Raw genomic sequence first — 24,862 nt, forward strand, 5'->3', positions numbered from 1 at the left:
ATACATATCTACTGACTTCAGCACAGAATAATTATGTACTATAGTATTGCTATACTATAATACCGTATATTACCAATACATGTCAGATGTGGATTTTGTTTGCTTTGATATAATTTGCATCTTGTTACTTTAATAGGCTGTCAGTGTGATGTGGGAGGAGCTGTCAGTCATCTGTGTGATGAATCTTCAGGAAAATGCTCTTGCAGAAAAAACATTAACGGCAACAACTGTAAAATGTAGGTTAATATTATAATATAAAGTGTAGCTTTTGTTAAGTTAGTGTACAGTTTTTCTGCCTAAAACTGAGATCTGATTTTGTGGTAATTAAATTTTTCATGGTAAAGCGCCACTAAATGGTTTTCTGTTGGATACAGATAAACTAATATACGTTCTTGTTTCCATTTCACTGATTGTTGTTTTAAAGCTCAATTGTGTATGCTTCTGATTCCACCCTCTCACAGCTTCTTTATATACATTTTTTTGATTTACCAATAAACATCTAATACATAGCAATGGATTCCCAGAGATCTATGGGTTAGCTTATGAGATAACATAACAGCAGTTGTTTCCTTTCCAGTTGGAATTGGAACTTTAGGCAGATTGTCTGTAATAAGTGATAAGTCACTTCTCTGGTGACTCAGTTGGTTCATCTTAATCCATTATAAACATACTTTTTACAACCAAATAGCAGAAACTGCAAAACATGTGATTAGGAGCCTAGAGCTCCATCTAGTGGCTAGATGAAAGACTACATAAATTACCATTCATATTGAATATTTCACAGCTACTTGACTAGAAAAAAATAAAAATATTTTTAAATGTTCTAAAACCACTGTACATTTTGTTTATAGAAATAATTTTAAATGCAACGCCAAAGGTCTAAAATACTTCTAATCTCTTAGTGAATGAGTATCTTACCTCCCTATTTTTGAAGAATCCAGGATTGGCAGCAGTTGTACAAATCATAAGGGTCTATTCACAAAGTTACCGAAGGATCTAGCCGTAGCTTCGGCTGATCCTTCGGGTAGCTTCGGCCCCAGGACCCCTTCGGTTCAGGGCTGCTGTATGGGCTATTCACTATAGCCCGTACAGCCCCCGAAGTTGGCCGAGGGGCTCAGTCGAGCCAAAGGCATATGCTTCGGCTCGACTGAGCCCAGGGGAAATTCGAAGCCGGGCGAACGGCTGGCTCCGGCCACTTGCAGAGAGATCAGCGTCCCTGGTTACCAGGTAAACAGGGATGCCGTTCTATCATTACACTGAGAACCCGTCGGAGCCGCTGTAAAATCACAGCAGCTCTGCCGGGTTCTGTGTGTAATGACAGAAGGCGTCCCTGGTTACCTGGTAACCAGGGACGCCTTCTGTCATTACACTGCGGCTCCTTAGTACACTGAGAACCCGGCGGAGCTGCTGTAACAGCTGGTCCCGGCCAATAGAAAACAATTGGGCGGAGCTAGCTGTCAATGCTAGCTCCGCACAATCGTTTTCTACTTTTTGTTCTACTTTTTTAACTGTTTTTTTATTCTGCGTGGTACCACAGAGGTTATTCACTCACTGCTGTTCGGCATCTATGATAATAGGCCGAACAGCAGCGAGTAGCCTGCCGGAGGTTTGGCTCAACCGATCCAGATGCTGGATCGGCTGTGTCGATCTACTTCTGCACTTCGGGTCGGCCGAACATGCTGAGCATGTTTGGCCGACCCAAAGCCACCCGATGTACGGCTGATTTCAGCCGATATACGGCTGAAATCAGCCGTACAAGCCTGAAGTGAATAGCCGAACAGTGTTCGGCTCACTTCACTTCAGGTCGGTTGTTCACTCGGCTGCCTACGGCAGCTTTGTGAATAAACCCCATAATGTTTCACATTTTTTGGCATATACATTTTCTGGCATAATAATGTGCTTTGGATATATCAAAGTGGACCTGCTTGTTATAGGATTGTACAAAGCCCAATTGTAACTTAAAAGTAGTGGTGTCTCTAGATTTTATATTAGATCATATTTTTAATTTCTAGGTTTTATATTAGAATTTATTGGCATGTGAATATCTCTTGCAATGGATACAAACATAAAAGTAACTTTTGAATATTTTTTTACAGACCAAAGCAAAGCTTCTACTTCCCTGACCTTTATCAAATGAAATACGAAATAGAGGATGGCACAAGTTCTGATGGAAGGGCCATACGTTTTGGATACAACGCAGAGGAGTTTCCTGGGTTTAGTTGGCGGGGATATGTTCAAATGTCATCCATTCAAGTACGACATTTATCCTAAAACAGGAATTAAGAAAGATAGCATGCACCTTAAAACCCAACTCCAAAATTGTTATTGGAAGGCAAATGCTGACCTGTACATTGTTGTTTTACCTATTCTGTTCACTTCTCAAGTAGAACCGTTTATAGCCTCTCCAAGTCTTTGTGTTGTCAGCTTAATGTTTATTGTGAATTGAGATCTACATATTGACCAGCTCATTTATGTATTTGTTTAAATCTTTAAATGTGTTTTATTTTGAATACATTTAACTTTTTTCTTCTAGGAAATAGCATAATTCTTAGAATCCTTCTTGATATAAAGTCCTTGTAATTCATTGCACAGCAGCAAAGGGATTGGGAGGGCTAGTACTCAGGCTGTATTGTTTTTCAGAGTACTGTCAGCTTTATAAACTAGAACAACCAACAATCCTTAATTAGGAGTGGGGGGCATTCGATATCTGTTTTACATCCTGTATGAAATGATTTTTTAACATCTTTAAACCATTTCACACCTTTAACTATGTAGCACAAACAATTAACATCACATGTTTCAGACTTCATGGCACTATTCAGACTGAATTATTATGTTAAAGGATAAGTCCACTTTCCAAGGGAAATTTGGAAATGTCCTCCTCCAATCTGGCCCTCTCTCTCCCCCCGTTTGCAATACTTACCTATTGGTGAATGCTCCTTCCCCTCCACCGGTGCTGGTGTACTCTCCGTGCTCTGTACACAGCAGCAGCACAGCCCTGCACTCTGTATTTTGAATTTTGCTTGCTAATGGTGGGTACCTGACTGTGGTGACCAATGAGAAACACTTCTTGCTAATTTGCATTTTTTAAATGTGCCATTTGTGAGCAAAATTCAAAATACAGAGTGCAGGGCTGCACAGCTGAGTATGGAGTATGTACAGTATAGTGCATCGGTGGAGGAGAAGGAGAGCTCGCCAAAAGGGAGGTATAGCTGGTGGGGGCAGATTGAAGGGGGTAATTCCATTTTCCTTAGTTCACCTGGCAAAGTAGAATTACCTTTTAATTAGAACTTGGTGTCATATTCTTGGACAATCAGTACCTACCTTGACGCATTTTATGACACCGCAATGATTGGATTAAGGTGAGTTGCTCATTAGTATGACAAAGTAATTAGGAGAAGTAGCGAAATGTTATCTAACAATTCCATTTGAATGTGACTATACCAAACATAACTATTTAACTCTTTTATAATGCGTCTATGCTACTCCATACCAAACATCCTGTTGTCTGAATTGCAGATAAAATATGCTTATTTACTAAGTGGAAACCATCTGTTAATAGAACTTAATGTAGATCCTCCTACTTCTCAGATAAGTCATTAGTCTTTAAACAAACATGTGGGTGGCCTGTTAATTAACATACTCTTCCTTTGCAAGCTGCAAGAGCAGCTTAGGAAGAAATTCCTTCTCAAGAACAGTACATACATGTATATTTGGCACACTTATAGGCTATATCAACTCCTATGTGTGGTGCCAACTTCAGTATTATAAAGATTAGGAGATATTCATATCCATGTCTTGTTTTGCTTTGTCTCTGCAGCCAGACCTGGCTATACTTGTCTACAGCCTGCATTCCCTTCTTTCATCTCCCATCTATGCTCAGCTCCCTTTCCTACATCTCTGCAAAATAAATAACTCAATTGGTAAAGAGTTTCTTCATACCTGAGGCGTTATTTGTAAGTGTCTTTTCTTTACAACTATCTTTATATCTTTGCTGTCCGTCGTACTTAGGGTTAGGAGATCAACCAATTTCCATAAACAAATAGAATTATGAAAAGATTCTGTATATAGTAAAGAGAAAACTCTAACTGTACAGCTAGTTCTTAGAGGTAAGCACAGGTCTCATTAGAAACCTTCAGCAATACAAATTGCATAGTGAATGTACATACTGTGACCTGATTGTAGAAGTATGCATACATAATTTTCTATCTTTTTCACAGAATGAAGTTAGGATCCCAGTTAGTGTGGGTAAATCAAATCTCAACCTATTTCGTATTATCCTGAGATACATTAATCCTGAAGTGAATCCTATAACTGGGCACATCACTGCATTCAGATCTCGGCTGAGCAAAGGTAAGTGTAGCATGCATTCAGCTTAACATCCTGTAAACGACAAGGAAAATAGGAGTCATTTAAAGTTGAACTCCAGGCGCCCAGCTAAATACAAAGATTAAATACATAGGTAGCTGTCTTACTTGCCAAAGTATTTGTATCTCTGTCTATTCAGTTCTGAAATTTACACAGCTCTGCTACATAGCACTGCCCTGTCAGGCAGGGAAGGAGAACTAGTTTTCCGCTGCTGCAGATCAGTAAAATTTTCAGTTCTCCTTCCCACTCCTACCATGTAAGTGTATAGTGAAATGAGTAGCAGCAAATGGATTAGCTCACGTCACTTTGATCAGTCCTCCTGGAACTTCAACACAACTAATTGGCTCCTTGTGCTGCTTCTCCCTTCCCTGGTCTGGGCTGCTGTACCGGACCTGCAAGGGGCTGATACCAAGTCAAATTCAAATACTTATGCTGCATGCATTTAAAAAATGCATTTAATGATGTATTATTAAATACAGAGCTGCTTTAATCTGCGTTGCTTATATTTGTCTGAAGTCCAGCTTTAAGGTGACCATTATGTGATAATGTGATCATGTTAGATACATAAGTTAATTTCAAACCTGCTGTGACAACCTACTGCCAATCCACAAGCTTGTACAGTAGTCCTAAGGGATCTATTTTAAAGGCCCCCTTGCCCTGCCAATATCTGTGAGCATTTGTTTTGAGTGAATATTGCCAAAAATTATTTTTTTTCCAGTTCGATTGTAATATCATGTGATATTACTTAATTCCTATGCTCCTCAGCTCTGTCTAGTGGCCGAAATATAGTGTTATACCTCAATACATACAACCGGGGGAAAAAAATAGATTAAGAACATTATTCACAGAGCAAAGGACTTGTTTATAAATGGACCCCCAAGTAATCTGGGCTGATTCCTTTATGGTCTAATTGCTCTTTTCTTCTCATTTAAATCCATGGAGAAGATGGACATACTTTTAAACTACACCATGTTTTGATTTGGGGCAAAACACATCACATACAGTTTATTTCAATCTGTTTGTGCATCTTTATTAACCACATTACTGCATACTTCTACAGAAGCCGTACATGTAAACATAATCCCAAAACCCGAAACAATGCTTTCTAAAAAGTTTCATTTTCTAGTACATAGCAGAAAATATATAGATACATAGCAAAGTATATACATAAAATAAGAGCATATGATATATAGTGATATATTCTACTGTTTTCAATTCTGTTTTTCTTCTCATTCTGCACTGATTTGGGATAAAGCATTCAAATATTTCTGATCTATAGGATCGTTAGACGTCAAAGATATCGTGTTCCATCCAAGTAGAGAGCCAGCATTTCTTACCGTGCCAGGAAAAAGCTTTGCTGAGCCATTCTCTTTGGCGCCTGGAAACTGGGTCATTAAAATTGTGGTGGAAGGAGTGCTCTTGGTAAGTTCATCGTAGTCCAGTCACACACATTCAGACATTAGGGAACTTTATGTAGAAAGGTTTATATCATAGTACACAAGCCATGGGGAAGACAGCTTGGGATCTGTGCAACAATTAATTACACTTAAAGATTTCTCAGAGATTCTGAACTTTGAAAAAAGTTACTCCCAAAAAATAACCATTACTCCAAAAAAATCAATCAAAATAATATATATATATATACACTGAGTGGCCAGATTATTATGACCACCCCATCAGTACTTCGTTGGGAATATTGTAGCACACAGGTATACATCTTTTCTCCATGGATCCTCTTCGCTCTGACATGTTTTGCCCAATAATGGGCTTAATCATTGAGATCTATGGGTGAAACATGTCAGACGTTGTTGTTTGAGTAATTGCCGATGTTGGACCAAGACGGGCTCGGTCAGTGTGCACCTCCCATTCTCTCTGGTGTTGCTCTGAAGGAGCAGTGATATTGGACTATGGAAATTAACTCCATTACATTACATCAGTTCCAGAAAGTCTTATTACATGCTCAAGGCTTTTTGTAAATGTATAGTCACACAACAGTCCAACATTACTAATGAACACCATGGAGAAAAATAGATTCACCTTTCTTAATTTAACTTTAAGGCCAGCCATACACACTGAGAGAAAATCAATAGATTCCTCCGTTCATGCTAAAGCTGCAGCACCCAGTGCCTCTGTACCCAAACAATGACTGCATCTGATAGGCTACAGTAAGTGTTTGGCTCATCATTTTTTAAGCTAGTTTAAATGCTGATGAAATCACTTACAATAGATGCTGCTTCTTGAAGTTTAAAAGTTTTAGTTTTATGCAGAATCAGCTGGTCCCAAGCACTGGCCCTGATATCCAATTTTGTTCTGCTTTTTTCCATTGGTAATGTGATCTAAGTTCTGTGAAACAATGGAAAAAGCTCTTATGAAATATACTTTGCTACGAAAAATTCAATCTCTCATAGCCTGTTAGTATAAAACACGGGCAGTTACCTGTCAGATGGTCTCTTGGAATTACACTGGTCGGCATTGTGCATTTTAATCAGCCAGGAATGTTTGGACTGCAGAGGAGATTTCTTTCTCTTTCTTCAGTACTGCGTAAGAAATATCTACTCTCTGAACTATTTGTGACTGGTGGTGAATCATTCAGTTAATGGCTCTTAATTGATTTTTAATTACACTCAACTCGGATACCTGTATCTAAGGTGCCAAAGTTTTACCTCTCTTAGCACCGCATTACATTTTTATTCATGCAGCGTGAGAATAAAAGTGAATAACATTCAGGACTCCTTCAGAAAATGTGGTTAATCATGTGAACCACCCATCTGTAGAGCTGAGGTGTTCGGTGTTTAATTTTGCAGTACAGCTTTATTGAAGGAACAGTTACTGAATGAAGAAGATGTGCCTTGATGTGGGGAGAGTCTTGCAAATGTTTTCTCATGTATAGATTAATGTCATTGACCTTGCCCATGGCTTAGTGGCTGAGATGTTCCCTCACTACCCCCACTGAGGTGCAGTTAAAAGTAGCTATAATGGCTTTTGGCCAGCATTATTTTAGATGTTTACTGCATATGCTTTTAAAATTATGTTTTGTATCTAAAGCCATTTTTTTTCTGTTTTAAGTACAGTTGGGTTAGCCACCATTTCTTAACTCCAAAGTGGGGGTAATGCCACTCCTAAGTTGGCCATACACTGTTGGAATTTTGGCTGATTCACAGGAATCCACAGAAATTCTAACTGTGGGTGGTCCTGCTAGCACCTCCCAGCTCAACAAACTTCGACTGAAAAATGAAAAGAGGCGGGTGGAAAATTGTCAGGCCAGCATCCAATTAGATAGCCATAATTGCCAGATGTCTGAATGCATGGGAGGTTCCTCCATTCAAACTGTTTAGCAGGCAGAATGAGAAAAAAACATTATGTATTGCCAGGTTTACATGGTGTCCCCGGAATATATGTCCACATAGATGTCCCCATTGGAAGATTTCCCCTCTGTTCCTGTTCTGCTGACAGCTCTGTTCCTGTTCTGCTGACAGCTTTTTTTCCTCACTTTCAGTCTTGGTGGCAATATTCTTCAGTACAAATAGAGAGGTGAAACTCTCCACAGACAACGATGAAGCTTAAAAGGGGTTGTAAACGCCCCCTGCTCTTTTCAAAATTAAAAAAAAATGTTACTTTAAAATTTTACATTTTTGGACAAATATTATTTTCATATTATGATCACAATCACTATACGTACATACTGTAAAGCTTTGGGACAGTGTTTATTGTTAAAGGTGAACAAAACTTTTTTTTTTTATTATGGATATAGTAGGCATGGGTTATAGTCCTTGACAGTTTTTTTGCCAACTGTGGCCCTTGAGGAGTTTTCACTTCCAGTCGCATAGCCATAACAGGAAGTGAGAGCAAATCCCTCCAAAGTGAGAGAAATCCCTGGTTGCCACCAGGGTAATCAGAGCTGCAGAACTGGTGTCCACATTGGAAGATTTCTCCTCAATTCCTGTTCTGGTGGCAACTCAAAATGTGTGATTTTCTTTTACTTTCAGACTCGGTGATAACCAGGACTATATAGAAAGGTTTAATCTCCCCAATAGAAAGTCAGACAGCAATAAAAACATGAGAGGTCTTCTTATCCCTCTCCACTCCATACAAAACAAACAAAATGTTTTAAATATATTACCACAGGTCCCCTTAAGGGAGATCCCACCATGATACAAATGATGCAACTATAAATCTATATAGTAAAATACATACAATTTATTAAACATGAATATGACAAAACACATTTAAAACAGCATATGAATTATTTCTTACACTCGGCTATCCATATAACAAGATGAATCTAATAAATAAATATTGTATGTGGACATCAGAGTCCGCTATAAATCAAGCTATAAATTATAGCGGACTCTGGTGTCTTTGAGGTCCACATACAATATTTATTTATTAGATTCATCTCGATATATGGATAGCCGAGTGTAAGAAATAATTCATATGCTGTTTTAAATACTCAACCAGTGTATGTATTCTCTCGTATTAGGATTACCTTGTGCTGCTGCCAAGTGATTTCTATGAAGCATCCATTTTACAGCTAAGAGTTACTGAGCCATGCAGTAATACTGGACTTGTTGGTGAAAAGTGAGTATAGCTCTGTGAACCAGTATCTAGATTAATTCTTAGAATTTTCATATTTTTCTACTGGCCATGGTCAGTTGTGTCTTTGCAGTGACCTGTAATAAAATGCATCACTTATTTTCATTGGTGAATGGCTTTAGGCCAGAAAATGTGACAGACTGTAAAGTGTATCTGTATCTTATCATAGAGGGGTCAGGTATGTACTGCAGAGAGGACTGATGGAGAATGATGGTCCAGTTTTACATCTTAGAGTTGATGTGGAATCTTGTCATGAAATCTCCCTCACAGTGTCCTCCTTGGTAGGTCACTGGTTGAGTCCAGATATCCCTTGACCTTTATCGCCTAGGTCAGTGGTTCTCAACCTGTGGGTCGGGACCCCCTCGGGGGTCGAATGACGATTTGCCAGGGGTCGCCAAGTGGCTCTCGGCCGCCGGGAGAGAAACACTTTCTCCCGGAAAGGTCGGGACCTTTCTCTGCTCTATTTTTGTTTTTTGTTTTTTTAAATCGGGGGCCGCCGTAAGTCAGAAAAAAAAAACCCCACCATAGGAATGCATAGCTAGATTCCTATAGGCTATTTCACTTTGCAAAAGCCAATAGCAAACTAGTTATTGCACCCGCCCTCTGATGCTGCCAATCAGCAGAGGGGGACCTGAAGTTCTCCATCAAGTCCCCTTCTAGTGATTGACAGCAGCAGAGGGCGGGATGCAATATGTATGTATTCAAGCAAAAAAATATGTAAAACACACCTCTAGCTATGCATTCAATTTTCCCTGTCCACAGCCAAGTACCTGTGATTGGCACTGCGCGCTGTCAGCTTCCTGGCGGGCTCGGCACGTGGAGCTGCGAACACGCCCGAGCCCATCCCTATCAGTGACAGTACTGCGGAGTATGTACCTCACACGTTATATAGCAACACACTTTAAATCCAATTCTTCTAGTTCCAGCTGCAGAGCCCGGTCCTGTCTTTGCATATAGCAGTGGTTCTCAACCTGTGGGTCGCTGTGCAAGGTGAGAGTCCTCCTCAGCTCTCTCCTAGCGCAGCAGTGTCAGTTCTCCCGTCACGCCTCCAGATGACGCTGCAGCAGCCACGTCATCCCAAAATTTTACCTTTGGGGGTCACCACAACTTGGCAAATGTTACCAAGGGGTCCCGGCCCTAGAAAGGTTGAGAACCACTGGCCTAGGGTCCCTCCCCCACACACTTTCACTTCTGGGATGTCAAATATATGTGTAAATCTATGTGTTACCTAATACGACCGAGGGCTCCGGAATGGTGGGAACGCCCAACATATATACATCAGAAAAGATATACTTAACTAATCCATCTTTTATATGGGCATAAAATCACAATATCACATTTGCAAGCAAAACCAGTCCTCTTAAAATGAAAATAGTTTATCATCTCAATGGAATATAGCTGTTTACAGATTTTATATGTCTTTTTTTTTTGTATGGAAACTGTAAAAGTACAGTTACAATACAATATGACAACTTATCGGTCCTTTGACTGGTGGCGACATTACTTTTTTCTTTCTAGGCCTTTGTTTCCTTTATTTTCACCCGGTGATTCTGCCAATAAACTTTCTGTACTGGGGTGACACCGATCAGATATTGCACACTATTTATGTAGGAGTAATGTTGCCAACCTAGGACACAACTACAGCATACATCTCCGTCTCATTTTCTCCATAACAAAGATGAGAGGTGCTCTGTAGTCCTTGGAAATAACTCAGAACAATGTAACTGAAAATAATACAGCAGATACAGAAACACAGGAATCAGTAGTTATCACCTGACAAGATTATTAGTGACATCCACAGGTATAGTTTGGTACCCTGCAAACAGATATAACAAAATCCTTTTAATGGTATATTAAATAGATTAAAAGGGACCAAATTATAGAAGTTCATTGCTAGGTTTTACATACCCTTTAAATTAATAACATTTCATTTATATATGATTATAATTTCATTTTATATATGATTACAATTTTGTAATGCTATTCTAAACCTTTTCTTGTGTTTGTAAGCTGTCTTGTGTATCATCATTTGCCAATGGAGAGGTTTAAGTGTGTTCGTGGCCCTGACATAGAATACTTCAAACAAGATGGAGTAAACCGGCCAATAATTGTTCGGCAACCAAGCAACAGTCCACCAGTCGCGTATATTTCTGGAGGACAGGTAGGAAGACCTCTTTGTGAATACGATTCTATTTCTCACTTAAAGGAACATTGTCAGTTAGAAAAGATTACTTAGACATGATTATTGATGCTTCTGCACAGACAACCAGGATGCTCTCTTTGCAAGGGAATTTCTCCCTTAGTGAATACCAACTTCTACCATGCAATCATGTGCAAGAAAAAATGCTGTTTTTTTTAATTTTCCTTGCATGTGATTTGCTATTCTTTGCAAAGTGAATTTTTACCACATTCACCCAGCTAAGAGAAACATCCCCTGCAAGGTGACCAGCCTATTTGCCTTTACTAATTCAACCCCAGTGTGTTATTTGGTTAAAGTTACAATATTATATACTGCATTGACACTTTTAACAATTGTTTTCAGGCACAGAGTAGTGCTGAACTCTTGACTTTATGAAGCTGTATGCTATAAAGTCAAATACCCAAATCGGAGTCAAGCTTTGGGTCCATATAGAGCAGAAAAAAATGGATTTCCCACTTACATCTTACCTCTTTACTTCAACATCCGCTTACTGGTCCTACCATTCTAGCGGTTCGCAAATATTGCGCAAAGTGTGGTCTATCCTATTTCCCCTCCCCCATGACTCCTATCATGGGTCCCCCAGAATTCGTCTCTGGATTCACTGACAAGGTCTTTCGCAATTGGAGGGCGAACACACTAGATGTTGCCTATCAGTTTCTTCATTAAGGGTGTTGGAAAGACGTCTCTGCACTCACAGAAGAATTCCAGGTTCCTAGTCTTGACCCCTGGCAATCTCTACAAATTCTCATACTTTTTAAAACCCCTATCTCATGCTGATCTGTTCCATAGACCACGTACTTCGTTCAAGGAGTTGTGTGGGGGTGGGGGCATGGTCTGTGGGACGCTCTTATTGGTCTATAAATTGCTATTGAATACTTTATCTGTTTCAGACTTACCCTTCCTTGGTAAAGGGGAGAGAATTCTCCAAACCACGTTCTTTGACGCACAGCTTGACAGGATTGTGATCTTTGCTCATAATGCGTCCATATGTAACAGATATCAGGAGACGACTTATAAGATCATGTCCCGCTGGTATAGGATGCCCTCTGTCCCCTCAAAATGCTATCCACAACAATCGGATCAGTGTTGGAGCTGTCAGAGTCACACAAGCACCCTTTGCATATTTTTTGGGAGTGTCCACAAATTCGTCCCTTCTGGAACCGGGTTCTAGGGGTGGTCCACCAATTGACAGGCTTCTCATTAACTGATAGTTAAGGCGGTTCTCTTGAACCTAACTCCAATGTCCAGGAAGTGGTATAAGAAATCGCTTCTGCGGGACTTGCTGAGTGTGGCTCGAACCTGTATCCCTAGTGTTTGGAAGCAATCCGCTCCCCCCAACGACAGTTCAATGGCTAAACAGGGTGTCTAAGATTCGGGAGAGGGAAAACCTGATTGCAGCTTTAAGAGACCGAACAGAAACCTTTTCCCAAACCTGGTTTTACTGGGATCTGTTTGTTGAGTACAGGGAACTGCTCTGAAAGAGTATGGCGGAGGAGGTGCCGCTTGTTCCTAGGCGAGGGTTCCTTCTAGTTCTGTCTTCTTTCTTTCTCTCGCGTTCTCTTGATGTCCACTTCTCCTCCTTCTGCCCCCCACCACCACCCTCCCCTTAGCGAATTTCCCCTTTATCTTTTTTGGTTTCCTGTAATTGTTCACTCTTAAAAAAGTTAAAACAAAGTTTTGCTAATGACTGCACAAGGTTTTGGATTTATTAGTGTTTTTTGGGGGTGCAGGAGGATTTGTACTGTGTCTTTGTTTTCTGCTGTCTGTGGACTAACGAAAATGTACTATGATTATATGTTACGTACGTCTCTGGAAGTTGTATTTAGTTTTATTACTGTGCTTGTTCATTGGTGAATTTGTTAAATAAAGAATTAAAAAAACAAACAAACTTAGATCAAAGGTATGAAAGCTCCTAATTAATTAATAACAGTGACATAGCAAAAGTAAACTGAATGTCTTTATCAGTTCCATGTATTTTCTTGTTTGACATGTGACGTATTATATTTAAATATATAATTTGGCCCCTCAGCTTTTGTGTATATACAAAAAGGAAAAAAGTATTTATTTCCTACGCCTTACAGCTCCATCTAGTGGCCATAATGCAGTGTTTTCCTAATATTACATTTAGGTTAAAAAGAAAATACACTAAAAGGGTTATTCACAAAGCTGACGAAGGCAGCCGTGTGAATAACCGACCCAAAGTGAAATGAGTAAAATGAGCCGAACGCTGTGACGGCTAGCTCCACCAAACTGTTTTCTATTGGCCGGGACCAGCTGTCTTTACAATGAGAGCTTAGCAGAGCCGGCGGGGACATGAAAGCCAACTTTGTTGAGTTCTCATTGTACTGACAGATCAGCTTCCCCTGGTTACCAAGTAACCAGGGGACGCTAAACTGTCAGTACCATGAGAGCTCAGCAGAGTCGGCTTTCATATCCCCACCGGCTCTGCTAAGCTCTCATCGTAATGACAGATCAGCGTCCCCTGGTTACCTAGTAACCAGGGGGTGCTGAACTGTCATTACACGCTGAGAACCCCCAGTGGTGATTAAATACCACCAAAAGAAAGCTCTATCTGTCCCCAAAAAATGGTATAAAATTCATTTCAGTACAGCGTTGCATGACTGAATAAATGTCAAAGTACCGCAGCGCTGAATACTGAAAAATGGCCTGGACAGGAAGCAAGTGGTTAAGATACATAAATATTTTGCAAAATGGGTAGTACATTTGAATCTTAGTAAGTTTTGAAATGTCAGATGTTTTAGGTGCTTGTCCTAAGGGTAGCCAGTCTTAGTTTACAAATAACACTTTTGGAAGATTTTATACATGATCAACTATTACCATGTTTCTGAATGCCTTTGGCAGAAAACCTATGAATTCATTCTTTACAGGTGGAGCTCCGATTCAGGGTAAATGTCCCCCGGGCTGGATTCTATGTGCTTGTGTTTGAATATGCCAATGAAGATCCTCAGCAATACACTCTCAATGTGTTTACAGCCAATAACCCTTCTACTGCCGCCAGAGTCAGGCTCTATAACTGTAAATACAGGTACAGAAGTGTCTTTGTTCACAAACTCCTAGGTTTATGTACCAGTAAATGAATTGGGTTATTTAAGGTAATTATGTGATTTCCAATAGTGTGAAAGAACTTGCCAGGTTGGACATACAGTAAATGGTACTAATGTTACTTATGTCATTCCTGAAATACATTTACCCTTACATAATGGGCCCTTAGTCACTCCCAGGGTTTTAGTGATAAGATATCAATGGAAATAATATGTAGACCATGCAATACATATCACCATAGCCTACATGTATTGTGAGTATTAAAATACTTCTTCCCTGAAATATAGCGTATTCATATAACCAGATCAGATGGAAGGACTTTTCTCACCATGGCACATAACATACCCGAATTTAAAAGGGTCTGTTTATTAGGAGTGAATGTGACTTTCACCAAAACATGCTCTAGTGGAGAATCAATCACTGACATTCAAAGCAATGGATCTGGATGATACACCTGCAGTGTTTGCTGAATGTCAGATTCATTGCGTTATAAATGTGCCCCTTTGAAGTGTATGTAAAGAAAACTTTGTAACATACATGTACTATGTACTACATATAGAGTACACTGGAGCAATAGATTTACAATTATCCTCGGCTAACATGAATGGGTTAAATGATCGATAGTACATAACATGTACTTGTACTACGGATCATTTAATCTTTTAATATTAGCAGAGGATAATTGTAAATCTATTGCTGCAGTGTATTGGGAATATGTACTGTATATATGTACTACATATAGAGTACACTGCAGTAATAGAGTTACAATTCTCCCTTGCTAACATGAATGGGTTAAATTATGCATAATACAACTACATGTTATGTACTATGGATCATTTAATCTATTCATATTAGCAGGGGATAATTGTAAATCTATTGTCTGCAGTGTACTCTATATGTAGTAAAGTAATGTACTAATATTAATATGTTCTTAATAGGGACCCCCCTTGCCCTCACTCACTGTTCCATGATGGCCGGTGCCTCACGATGTGCCAAGCTGATGATGTCGTAGTCGGCGCTATGCGGGAGAGCAGCGGCGAGTCAGCGCTGGTCCGGTGGGAGGAGCTCCAGGTGGGGGTCCTAATTTAGCTGGCCGGTGACTGCCCGTTCGCCTGCCAGCTAAATTAGGACCACACTTGGAGCTCCTCCCACCGGACCAGCGCTGACTTGCCGCTGCACAGCAGCCGGAAGGTAAGGGGAAAAAAATTGCGCAAGCTTCGGTGCTATGTATCTGGGCATTTTGACAAGTACAAGTATGACATGTACTATGACAAGTACAAGGACATCCCTAGTTTTGGGTACAGTGAGGAAGTGTGAAAACACTTAGGGGGCTATTCACAAAAGTGTGAAGAGTTTGGAGAAGGCAGGAGAAGTTAACAATTTAGGCCAAAAGAGGGGTTCCCTTGCTTTGGAGAGACTTTCCCTTTACTTTCTGTGGGTAAAGTTTTGGTCTAACATATACTTTAATGGATAAAAACTAGGGTTTTTCGGTATCGAGTATGAGTACCAATATTTTTTTTCGGTACTTGCCAATACCGAATACCAATAGCAGGAAGCCGCGTGGCAAGTAAGGACTCTCCGCTCAGCTTCCCGATTAGCCAGAAAGCTGTTTCCATGCTCCCTCGTCACCAGGTGACACCGCCCGGCTTCCTGACGAGGGAGCATGGAGCCAACTTCCCAGCCAATCAGGAAGCGAGTCATTACCCACCCCCTGGCTTCCTGATTGGCCAGGAAGCCAGCTCCATGCTCCCTAGTGACGAGGGAGCTAGCTCTCCATACTTCCCAACTGGCCGGGAAGCCAGGTGGCGTGTAATTACTCGACGCCCGGCTTCCTGTTAGCGGAAGTTCAATATCGGTGCATCCCTAATAAACACATTTGAAATAGAAGTCTTTTTTCTTTGTAGTCAGAGTATTTTTATAGCTCATGTTCTAGCATAGCTGTTGCAGTGCAATGACATTTATTCTTGATTTTCTTGATGTCTTTAACTAGCATTATGGTGTACCTAAAGCTATAAAAACTTTTTTAGGTTTGGATAGAGTGGTGAGAGACAACCCCCAATCAGGTGTTTATTGCTGTCTGTGTTTCCACCATGCAGAATTATTTTATTTGTCCTGCCCCGTGCAGTAGCAGTAACTGTAATAATCTATCCCTCTTGTGCTGCTGTAACTTCAGGAAAGTGAATTCCGATTGGTTGCATTGTTACTTCAATTTGCACAATTTGATTTTCATTTGTGCTGTTTTTTTAATATTCCTGGTACATGTACTGTATATATCTTACGATGGCATTTATTATATGTAGGAAATCAACTTTTTAGAGCTGTAATATTGCCAATGGCTAATTGTTCATATTTCAATTGACTTTTCTAGTATGTATGAATATTTATTTAAAAAGAAAACTGCAGAGTGATAATATATTGCAATCAATTGATAGAATATAATATTCTCTTCTTTAGCTTCCATTGCCGCAGTATTGTAGTGGACAGCATGAATCGCATTGCCAAGTTTGAGTTGTTATCAGATGTAGAAATTCAAGTGACAGCAGCTACAGTCAGCTTCTTGCTGGTGAGTTTACTTTGATAAATCTTTATTTTTACAAATAAGGCGGTCCCCTCTACTCATCATTGAACATGTAGTATCCATTGGTTGGCCACTGCACTGCTTTGAAACAAGCCTTTGTGTGTAGACAGGCTTGTAGAAAGGAAGAGTCAATAGTCAGCTCCTTGGGATAGATTAAGAACCTATTTGCATTCTGAAATAAAGCTACATAGGGATCTTAGAAGGTTAATATGGACTTATCTTATCTTCAGTTCACAGTGGGTAGTGTTTAGCTGTGTCCTGCTAGGTTGGCAAGGGTCAAGGTTGGTTCAGAGCACCTTTTACCTCTTGCTGGGCTGAATAGATATTCACAGTCTTCGAGTATTGACAGCTGTTTGTGCATTTTTTAATTGTTTTTATACTTTTACGTATTGTTTTTCACCATAGTTTATACTTCTGTATTTCAGCACTCTATATGCATTGTTCCCATAGAAGAGTTCTCAATTGAATATGCAGAGCCTAAAATAAAATGTATTGCTGCTTATGGGCGCAGTCAAGGTCAGAGGTAAATGTATAGAATCAGCTCTTTTGAGCAATCAGTGATTTCATTGTACAGTCAAAATCTAAATAGGTAACCAACTGTTTCTAAAGTTGTGAGCATATAAACCATTCACTCTGTGCTGGTTCATCCAGAATTGTGCAACTCATCTGTTGTGGAGCGTATGTTTACTAAAATTGTACTGGTTACTAGTTTAATAATACATAATAAATGAAATTACAGTCCTCAGTTCTTTTGAAGGTTTGCTTTTAAACTATATCATCAAATAGCAATATTGTTTATCTAAAGCCTTAAACCTATTTTTAAGTTTTGGATAGAGTGGTGTGGGATAAGAAGCCCCCTATCAAGTTTTTTTTATTGATGTCCGTGTTTCTATCAGGCAGGTTCACATTTTCTGTTTATCCCAGTGACCATTGTGAGATAAATCTTGGCTGCGAATAATATACTTCAGCAAAACATTTTTATTTGACTTCCTGTTTGGTCTGGCATTCATCAAATGGAATGGAAGTGAGGAGAAGTCTCCTAAATGTGGACAATAAAGATTTGACTGAGCGGAAACTTTTAATTTATGCAATGAGCCTCACAGCTTACCAGCACACACAAGGGTGGACCCATAGGACTCTGCAAGGGAAATGATGTTGCTTCTTGATGTTTAAAGTTTTTAGTTTGCTGTAGAATTAGCTCAATCCCTGACCACTGTCCCTGATATCCTAATTCAAGGGGGCTCCTGCAAGGGAAAGGAGTTACCCTAAAACAAGAAGCATGAGGCAGTATCTATTGTAAGTGATTTCATCAGCATTTGAAGTAGATTAAAAACTTTTTGACTTTAATATCACTTAAAGTAGACAAAACCACAATACATTTCTAGAGACTGGCATCTCAAAGGAGCTATGTTTTATAAATCATAATACTGTCTATTGCTCGGTGGTCTATTTTATTCCATAGGGTCAATTATTAATACATGTTTATATTCTTTATAGAATTGTAACATTTACCAGAACATTTTGGTAAAGATGACACTGATTCACTAGGTAACAGTGGTAATCATTTATTTGTTTTATAGTCCATCATGTATTCAGTCTTCCGTCTATGAAACTCCCCCTCTGGCATTGTTCCTGGACTCTGTGAAAGACGCCGTATCTTCTGACGGACAGAAACCCATAGTGCAAGAACATGTCCCTGGACCAGGGCTGCCAGGTCACTCAGGCAACAGAGTACAGCTAAAATCACCACGGGTAATTTATATGCTATAGCCTAGAACCAGATATGTTTTTGCCTTGTTTTTCATAGTTGTTTCCATATTTTTGTGCATTAGGTCATACACACGAAACATCTTTTTTTATTGGGTTTTTTTTTTCATTAATGGTGAAAAATAAAATTATTTACCATATTCTGACTCCAACTGTTGAAATAGTGATTTATCATTTCCTGAGACGTCTATACCTGGCCTGTATGTAGCAGTTACCTTCACCGCAGACAATCTTCATTAGGTAGCTGAACTCACCAAATACTTTTCATCCACAATAAAGTTTATTGAATGCAGCAGATACTGGCAAACAATAGAATGTAGCTGATGGTTTAAATGACAGTATTTGAAGGTCAAAAAAGGATAATGCCTTCCTCTCTGTATGTGCACATGTGGCCTGAAAATGGAGGCATTACATGATATAAAGGGAAGGATACACAAGAAAAAGGTGTAATACACTGAATGACCAGAAGATGGAGGCATAACAAATATAACTATACTAACACATAACAATACCAATGCATTGCATTGACCATACAACTGTTGGAGGCAGCACATACTATAACGGGCGATAACCAGTCAGATACCAGCTCACAAGCCTTTTTTCCACTCGCACCAGCCAATTGTCTTTTGATAGGGAAGTAGGATTTTGTTTGGCCTAGGGGGTGTCAGGGCGTCTTTAGCAAAGGGGATGAGAAATCTCTTTAATTGAGACACAGACTAAAAAACAAAAATACTTTTTAGTGGTGCCGGCAACTGACAATGTCTTCATTGCTATCTATGCTTTCCTATCCAGCTGACAACGTTTCCCTAATTTTTGTCCTGAAGTCACAGGGACAGGAAGTGAAGGAAAATCTGTCCAATGGAAAAATGTTATCTGAAATGTTTCTCATGAATAATGGTTAAAGGCAATTCTTTCTTTCTTTTCTCATGTGTTATTATCTGCCAACCACACAGAATGACATCACTTTGGCAAGAAGAATACCCCATACAGGAAGATATGTCTTCATTGTCCATTACTACCAGGCTGATAACCCCACATTTCCTGTATCAGTCCTAGTGAATGGGGGAACCCAGTATTCAGGTATGACTGTCATACAAATTTGTATGTACTGTTACTTGTATCTCCTACAAGGGACAAGAGAAATGTGTTATTTTCCACAGGTACTTTCAACGCTTCATATTGCCCTCATGTGTTTGGCTGCCGAGATTTGGTAGTTGCTGGTAATCGTATTGGTCTTGATATCACTAATCCAGACCTGTCAGTGACAGTGACGGCTCCTCCAGAGAAGTTGCTTCTTTTGGTGAGTTTATTAGATGGTGCCCTGATTCATTATGCTGCATTTGCACATAAACCATCCTAAAGTGCATCCATAGTAGCCAGTAGCACACTGTCGCTCTCCCTCCCGCCCCAGGTCGGGTGCCTCCATCAGCTAAGCAGCTGTTATGGAGGCACCTGTGCGTGCAAGTTCCCGGCCGTGCCCACAGTAGCTGTGTGCATTCATAGACACACACAGCCCTGCAGCAGGCCACGCACCACCTTGCTGTCCAACAGTTTGACTTTTTAGGTCAAATGTAATGTAATACTGCATTACGGCCACTAGACGGAGCAAAGTAGTATTTATTTCCTATGCTCTTCAGCTCTATCTAGTGGCCATTATAATTTATTTTATTTTTGTTGTATTCGGACAGGACAAACACTCACAGAGATTCACAGGGCAAATGGCTCTGCAAATTGTTTACAAATAGACCCCACAGTGTTTTTTGTTCTAGTCTTTATAAACACAGCAATACATATAGGGCTTCTTAAAACTTCACCATATAAATACATTGCACCTGTTTTCAGAGACAATAAAAGTTCTCTAATTTTGAGCTCTAAAAATAAATGTATTTTTTGTTGTGGAAAGAAAAACCTAGTCAACTGTATGCATTTCTGGATTTTAGTAAGTTCTGTTGCACATCCTTTTTTCTGTGCTTTAAATATTGAGAGCTATTCCAATGCACTTCCTTAAAAGATAGAAAAGAGCAAAGGTGTACAAAGTATCGTGACTAGTGACCTGTAAAATGTAATCAGATTCTAATTTACTGCCCTCAGACCTCTGAAATAGGATTTTTGCCATATTAAATATGTCTATCATTATAATGTCTATTCAGAGACCATAACATTTACCTTCCTCAGAGACCGTAACATACAGGGGTATAGGTACTCTTAAAAACCAGACCGTACAGGGACCTGTGTACACATACACACACACACGTACAGGGACTTGTGTACACACACACACACACACACACACATGCACAATCACACACAGACTCACAAAGGTTGAACTTGATGGAGCTGTGTCTTTATTTAACCTTAAATACTATGTAACTATGTAACTATCATGTTTTAGGAGTCCATCCTGCTGGTCCCAACAGACAGTTACTCATATGATCTTCTGCAAGAAAAACCCTTGGATAAATCTTTTGACTTTATTAATAAATGTGGAGAAAACAGCTTTTATATTGAGTAAGGAACAATTATAATTATTACTGTTTTGAAAATGTGTGTTGGGATGATTTCATATGACAAGACCTATGAGAAGACATAAGGTGGTGCTTGTTTCAGATCTTGCTACACAGCCCATTCACTGGTAAGACTAGATCACTACACAACCTTGCCACCACAACACTTCTAGAGATCTACTTTTATAGATCAGAATCCGGTCATTATTTGCCTGCTTACAGAACTAAAGAAAAGTAAGCTAGCATTATAAAAATCATACATCAATTACAATTAAGTTGGTTATAGTTCAGGTACTGTATCTTAGCTGCATGCAGACACTTTTGCAAGCTCAGTGAAAGGTGTGTGGTGCTGCCATCTTGTGAATGTTAGACAAAATGCTGTGTTCTACAATTTTGTGATAATAGAGGCACCCGTAACACACTATGTGCTTGCTAATTGATCTGCATCTGTTTTTCCCATCTCCAGGTTTGAATTGGGACCATTGTACCCCTTAACATCACCACATTTAGGCAATATGTTGTATATGTTGAATGGAACAAAAGCATAAAACGGCTGTAGAAGCTGCACATAGCTTTTTCATGGATTTCACAGAATGTTTTTTTCATGGATTTCACAGAATGGTTTTATGAATGGCCTGTGTAGTTAGTGTTCTAGTTAGTGACCGTTGATGCAAATGTGTGCCCTTTCCAATTAGGGCAAAGCAACAAGTTCACTTTAATGCCAGACCAACCTACATATACTCACCTTTCATTAACCCCTGCTAATCGGTTCAGCTGCTGGGAGAAAAGAAAATGACTGGTGTTTATAGTTATGGAGGGGCATGTGGCTCATTACTGGTCCTCTCATGTAACAACATTGCTGCTTGATCATTGGCCCAGCACAGACACATACAAAGGGGTTCACAGTGCTTGTTTACAGGGACAGGGTAGGGAAAGAAATGTAAGAATCTGCAGCTCTTGGAGCCAGAATAAAAGTAACCCTGTTTTGCCTTCAATAAGTGCTGGCCAATCTCTATTGTTTTCCCAAAAGGGTCCAGCACCAATATGTCAGCTAATTCCTTCCCTTCTCCTTCCACAGACACATGCATGTATGATTATCTAAGCAGCAACCCAACAACACCTCCATCCAAATACAATGTAGGGAATTTATTAGAACGGGAGCAAGCAGAATGTGGAGCAGTTGCCCATGCCAACCTATCAGCTTCCATCTTTCATTTTCAAAGCTTAACTGAACAAACTGAAGAGATAAACTAATTGGTTATTGTGAGCAACTGCTCTAGGTTCTGTCTGCTGCAGTTTTGATAAATTCCCTTCAATGTCTTTATCACAAACATCTTGCATCAATGCAGTCCAGGACTGTGACACTTTGAACCACTCAGGGTCCTTCATTGTTGCGGAATGGACATTTGCCCAATACAACCATGCATGTTTGTTCCATGAGCTTTCATCAGAAAGATAGTTTGGCAGCTAGATCTTGCCTAATCAGTTGCCAAAATCATTTTGTCTTTAGGTAGCTGTGCTTGTCATCCCTCTGGCAAATGAGAGTGCCTCTGTGGCTAATAAGGGTGCTTTGAATGGATTGGGGGAAGAAAGATGGCAAAGCTAAAAGTCCTAAGGTCATGAAAGTCAAGCCTTTAGTAATAAACCAAAACTACTTTTAAAGAGGCACACACTGGAGGGTTTTCTAATTAGCAGAAGTAACACTATGCCTTTTGTGTTTCTACCCTTGGATAAAATAAATGAATGGAAGTTTCTCTTTAATTATTATACCATGAGCCAAATATAGCTAACCAAGCTACTATCATACATCTCGAAAATACTTAAGTCAGCACATTCCATAATCCTGACTTTCTTATTTGCTGCATACCAAAAGAGTCTTTTTATTTATCTTTTAGTCCAGTTACCTCACCTGAGTTCTGCAGAGATTCAGCAAGATCACTCGTTGCTTATTATAATGATGGAGCATTGCCATGCCGATGCAACCTAGAAGGAGCCACAAGTCCAAACTGCAATCCTATTGGTGGACAGTGTAGATGCAAACCTAACATTATTGGAAGAACATGCAGTCAGTGTGCTACTGCCTACTATGGATTTCCAGACTGTAGATGTAAGTTTAAGCACAATATTATGCTTATGGACTTTAAATGACTTTCTTGCTATATAATCACCTCAAGGTTAATAAATATGCATGCTGTAAGGCAAGGGCTGCTATGGCTTTAATGACATCTTTAGCTTGTAGATATTTGTTTAGCAATACACTCCTATGTTTAACTTTATGTGCTATGTAGTGTGCCAGGGATTAGTCAACTTGCAGGTGCATCAGCAGAAATCCTTTTCACCATCATATCAATATCTTGCTTGGAAGGACATTTTTGTCATGTCTAAACATGAAACAAGTGGATAGAAAACATATCTTGATTGCAGACTCCAGCACTGTTCATGAAAGACCATACTTTGAAGAAAGGGGCAGGCCCCCGGAAACTGGCCATAGTGAGAGGGGAGCAAGATGAGAACTTAGTATTTTCAAGGCGCCTCCCACTGATTTAATTCTCCTTTTATTATATTTCTCATTTGAACACTAATATTTTTTTATCAGTAGGGCCAAATGTATTTTTTTGGTGTGAGAAAAGCCAAAATGTATTTTTTTCTCATATTGGATTGAGTGGGGGAGGGTGTAAAACTAAAAACCTGGTAAACACGCTTCGAATTTCGTCCGGTACTGCTGTCGGCACCTTTCTGCCCGGCATCCTTCGATCAGCTGATTGAAGGAGTAGGTGGAAAATTTCTCAGACAAACGGAGCTAGCAGCCAATCAGACAGTGACTGCTGCCAGAATACAAAAGAAACAGCAGGGGATTCGTCCATCAACGCTTGTAAGAGTTGATGGAGGAATCTGTTCTGTTTTTTCTGTTCAGCCCACGAGTTGAACGAAAAAAAAAAACCAAACAGAACCGTGCTTTAGGTTTATATGCCATCTGCCTCATTAGGGAAATGTTTCATCACTTCTAGTCCCTAGAGATTTCTATAGTAAGGGAAAACTCCTCTTAGACAGGTGGCAGCCATTGTAAGCTTTGCCCAATATTCTGGTTCTTTTGGCAACTCAAAATTTTGGATTTACCCTCAGTGTTATTCCTGGTGACACCGGTAATCAGGGCAATTAGAGAGAGTGAATTTCCCTAACAGAAGCACACAGCAATAGAAACCTCACCACACTATCCAAATCTCAAAATAAAACGCTTTGCCTTGAGCTATGCTTTATTTTTTTTCATGCCTAGAAATAGTCTAATCGATCCATTGTAAGTTATTTACCACATTCCTTTTTTGACATTTACCTAGACCTCAATATATTTTACATGTAGAATGGAGAGTAAAGCAGATTTCTTTGTTTATTCAGCATGTAACTGCGCTCATCGTCTTTGTGATGAAGTAACTGGTAGATGCATCTGTCCGCCTCATACGGTCAAACCTTCATGTGAACTTTGTGAACAACAGTCATTCAATTTCCATCCTCTTCTGGGATGTGAAGGGTGCAACTGTTCAATCACAGGCATAATACAGCCATCCCGCCCAGAGTGTGATGGGATAAGTGGACAGTGCAGGTAAGTCACACATTTCACTTACTGCAAAGTACCTCTTTCCTGGGTGTGCAATGGTGGTCACCACACTATAGGAGATTTCCGATATTATCAAAGTGGTGAACACTTTATTAAGAAAGTTGTACTAGCAAAATGGGCAGGGTTTAAATGGGTGCTTTAACAGAATATACATATAATACCATTCCTTCCCCCCC

At 39.7% G+C, this 24,862-nt stretch overlaps 1 protein-coding gene across 1 annotated transcript in view; it reads left to right on the forward strand.

The window, feature by feature from the left end:
* The window catches only part of LAMA3 (laminin subunit alpha 3), a 160,340-nt gene that overhangs the window by 67,532 nt on the left and 67,946 nt on the right, over positions 1 to 24,862 (forward strand). Inside the window, exons 18-32 of the mRNA XM_018566742.1 lie at positions 137 to 236; positions 2,097 to 2,253; positions 4,221 to 4,353; positions 5,657 to 5,790; positions 8,849 to 8,946; positions 10,972 to 11,122; positions 14,050 to 14,207; positions 16,679 to 16,787; positions 17,228 to 17,325; positions 18,383 to 18,554; positions 19,523 to 19,649; positions 19,730 to 19,869; positions 20,962 to 21,077; positions 22,969 to 23,180; positions 24,467 to 24,671. Coding sequence (XP_018422244.1) covers positions 137 to 236; positions 2,097 to 2,253; positions 4,221 to 4,353; positions 5,657 to 5,790; positions 8,849 to 8,946; positions 10,972 to 11,122; positions 14,050 to 14,207; positions 16,679 to 16,787; positions 17,228 to 17,325; positions 18,383 to 18,554; positions 19,523 to 19,649; positions 19,730 to 19,869; positions 20,962 to 21,077; positions 22,969 to 23,180; positions 24,467 to 24,671 — 2,110 coding nt within the window. The remainder of the gene's footprint in view (positions 1 to 136; positions 237 to 2,096; positions 2,254 to 4,220; positions 4,354 to 5,656; positions 5,791 to 8,848; positions 8,947 to 10,971; positions 11,123 to 14,049; positions 14,208 to 16,678; positions 16,788 to 17,227; positions 17,326 to 18,382; positions 18,555 to 19,522; positions 19,650 to 19,729; positions 19,870 to 20,961; positions 21,078 to 22,968; positions 23,181 to 24,466; positions 24,672 to 24,862) is intronic.

This window comes from Nanorana parkeri, unplaced genomic scaffold, assembly GCF_000935625.1.
Source record: "Nanorana parkeri isolate BGI_ZX_2015 unplaced genomic scaffold, ASM93562v1 scaffold971, whole genome shotgun sequence".
Taxonomy (NCBI): Eukaryota; Metazoa; Chordata; class Amphibia; order Anura; family Dicroglossidae; genus Nanorana; species Nanorana parkeri.